Source organism: Monoraphidium neglectum (genome assembly GCF_000611645.1).
Source record: "Monoraphidium neglectum strain SAG 48.87 unplaced genomic scaffold scaffold03345, whole genome shotgun sequence".
Classification (NCBI taxonomy): Eukaryota; Viridiplantae; Chlorophyta; class Chlorophyceae; order Sphaeropleales; family Selenastraceae; genus Monoraphidium; species Monoraphidium neglectum.
Window position 1 is genome coordinate 1075 of NW_014010283.1, and position 2866 is coordinate 3940.

Here is a 2866-nt window from a genome sequence, read left to right on the forward strand (position 1 = left end):
CGGCCGCGCGCCTGCGGGCCTGATGGCCCAACAGCACTCCATCACACACGTGTGAATCCAGCCACCTCAGCCTCAGCTCGCGACAGCGCCCATCCCAGCTGACAATAACCAGGCCCCACACCAGCCCAGGCAGCCCTCTCCGTTGAACCCCAATGTGACCCTGTGACAGCACAAAAACGACAATCCCCGCGAGCCAAGCACACGCCGCAGGCGGCCGCTGCATCGTTACTCGGGGGGCGCCGGCAGCGGCGGCGCGCCGCCTTGCCGCGCATCATCAACAAACGCGGCCGCCACGGCCAGCAGCGACAGCGCGGCTGTTTCCGTCCTCAGCCGGTGGGGCCCCAGCCCGACGGGCAGAGCGCCAGCGTCGAGCAGGGTGGTAACCTCGGACGGCGAAAAGTCGCCCTCTGGGCCCACCAGCAGCCAGATCTGTCGGCCGTCCCTGTTTGAACGATGTTGGAGGTTTTGGGGGCGAGGAGGGCGTGGGGCGGCTCGTGCAGGCAAGGTGGGCGAGAAGGCGTGGCGCGTCAATGCAAGGCAGCAGGGATTATGGGCAGTCCGGGCGGGGCTGCCGATTCACAGGGGTGCAGGGGCGCACACCATGGGTCCGTGTCGGCTTGCGAGCCGTCATCGCCGACGCCGCTGCCGGCCCCCCGCCGCCGCGCCTCCTCCAGCTGCCGCAGCGCCGGCGGCGCGCCGCCCGCCGCGACAAGCGCCAGCGCCGCGCCCCGCGCCTCCGCCGCCGCGTCCCGCAGCGCGGTGGGCGGCCGCAGCTCCAGGCCGTGCGCGCGCTGCGTCTGCTTCATCGCCGCGGCTGCCAGCCGCGCCAGCCGCCCCGCGGGCCGGTAGTCCTCCTCCCCTGCCGCCGCCTCTGCCGCTGCACCGCCACCGCCGCCGCCGCCGACCTTGCCGGTCCGGAACTTTGACCGGCCGGCGCCGGCGTTTGATCGCTCCGTGACCAGAGGGACCAGGCTGTGGGCCCCCAATTCTGTGGCCTTCTCCACAAGCCAGTCTGTGCGGCCGCCGGCGAGGGTGAGGCACCCGACAGCCAGCACGAGCCGCGGGCCGCGCCAGGGCAGCTCGCGCGGCGCCTCGACGGCGCACACCTGCGGCCGGGGCGGCGGTCTGTTTGCGAAGGACAAAAGCCTGGCGCAGGGCGGCCCCGGCGGCTCACCCTGGCGCGAGGTGGTCGTGCATGCCGCCGTGCTCGCGCTTACGGACTCGAATCCACACACATACATACGTGGACGCAAAACGTTGCACAAGACGCACCGTCGCAGAGCCCTTGTCAGCCTGCACCAGCTCGCACCGCACGAGGTGGCCGCGGCCATCACAGAGTTCGAGAGGGTCCCCCGGCTGCAGCCGCAGCGCGCGGTACGCGTGGCGCGCCTCGTCAGCGCCGAGCTGCACGCTCCGGCCGGCTGCGGAGGCGCACGGCGCGCCGCGGCGGGGGCGCGGGGCGGGCGTCGGGGCCGGGCGGCAGGGGCGGCAGGCGGGGTGGGGTGGGCCCTGATAGGCCCTAGGCATGGGGCGGCCACGGCGCGCCGTTGTTGATTGCATGCAGGAAGCGAGCGCACGATATTCACCATGCTATCAATGTGGCCGCGCTCACCAGCTTGGGGCAGTTCGAACGAAAAGAAGCGCGGCAGGGCAGCGGCGTCCGCGCCGGCGTATCGCCCGTCCTCGCCGGGAGCCGCCGCTGCGGTCGACGATTGCAGCGCGCGGCAATGCGTCGCGCGGGGCCGGCGGAGCAGGGTCGCCCTGGATCGCCACAGGCGGTTAATGCATCGGCTCCTCGTGCTCAGGAGCATTGAACAGGGTGTAGGCGATACTAGCACCACGCTTATAATCCTGATCGCAGATTGTGACTATAGCTGCGATGCAGACGTCGCCGCACAGCTATCGGTACATGAATCAAAATAAGTTTGATTGTCTACGTTCTGCTCAAGTCGCCGCCAGCACCACACGCGGCGGCGGCCACGGCAGTTGTCACCAGGTGCCCGCAGTCGTCACCTGTGGTGTCTGCCTGCAGTACGGTACACTGTGAGGGCGTAATTCTCCTAAAAACCTGTCATAAACTTGCATCTATGCAGGGGCTATCCCTGCACACCACAGTAGCTGTGCATGATGCTGGCCTGGCCCCCGGCCCGCGCGGCATGGCCGCCTTCGTGCGGTGCAGTGCCATACATGCAGCTGGCCGCTCACACCCCTGTCAAACGTAATCCTAGCATTCCTTCACACAGTCCCAGGCCTCAAAATGTGTGGATCACACAGCTGCAGCAACTTCCCTTACTTGAATGGATGCGCGAATGCTGCTCTGTGGGCGGCCCTGGGGGCTTAGGGTCTGGCACCTGCACTCGCTGCAAGTGCTCCTTTCTGCATCCACAGCAGCGCTGCCCGCAGCAGGCACAGCCGTGCTCTCCACTGCACGCGCAGGTGTCCGAAGACCGGCTGTGCAGGTCGCTTGTGCGCAGGTGGGAACAGCAGCGGACCAGCAATTGCAATCTAGTCAACTCGCCATCGGCATGTGTGACATCATTGACGTTTCACATTACTGAAGTTGCTGCACACAGGCGGAGGCGCAAGGCAAAGCAGAGAGTTTTGCACCAGAAGGCGCCTGCTGACACAGCAGCAGCAGAACAGGCTGGGGCTTAATTCAATGCAGGCCGAACCAAGAGAACAGTCATCCCTCGTTACAATGAACAAAACGGGCCCCCCCAACCCCGTTCGCATTAGGTGTTCTGTTCACATCCCTGAAAATGTGAATATCTGGGCTGGGGTGTTCGCATATCTGAGGGAAGGCTGAATTGAGCCATCACAGCAGGTGGTTACATACTTCAAACGCACAAAGACATAAAAACCAAAT

At 66.3% G+C, this 2866-nt stretch overlaps 1 protein-coding gene across 1 annotated transcript; it reads right to left on the minus strand.

The window, feature by feature from the left end:
* Positions 1–225: 225 nt before the first annotated feature.
* On the minus strand, positions 226–1811 carry MNEG_12629 (ribosomal RNA small subunit methyltransferase E; the record flags this gene model as incomplete). Its single annotated transcript, XM_014038898.1, has 4 exons — positions 226–442; positions 601–1106; positions 1273–1421; positions 1613–1811. The coding sequence occupies 4 exons, from the start codon at positions 1809–1811 to the stop codon at positions 226–228; spliced, it is 1071 nt and encodes a 356-aa protein (XP_013894352.1).
* Between the last annotated feature and the right edge of the window lie 1055 nt (positions 1812–2866).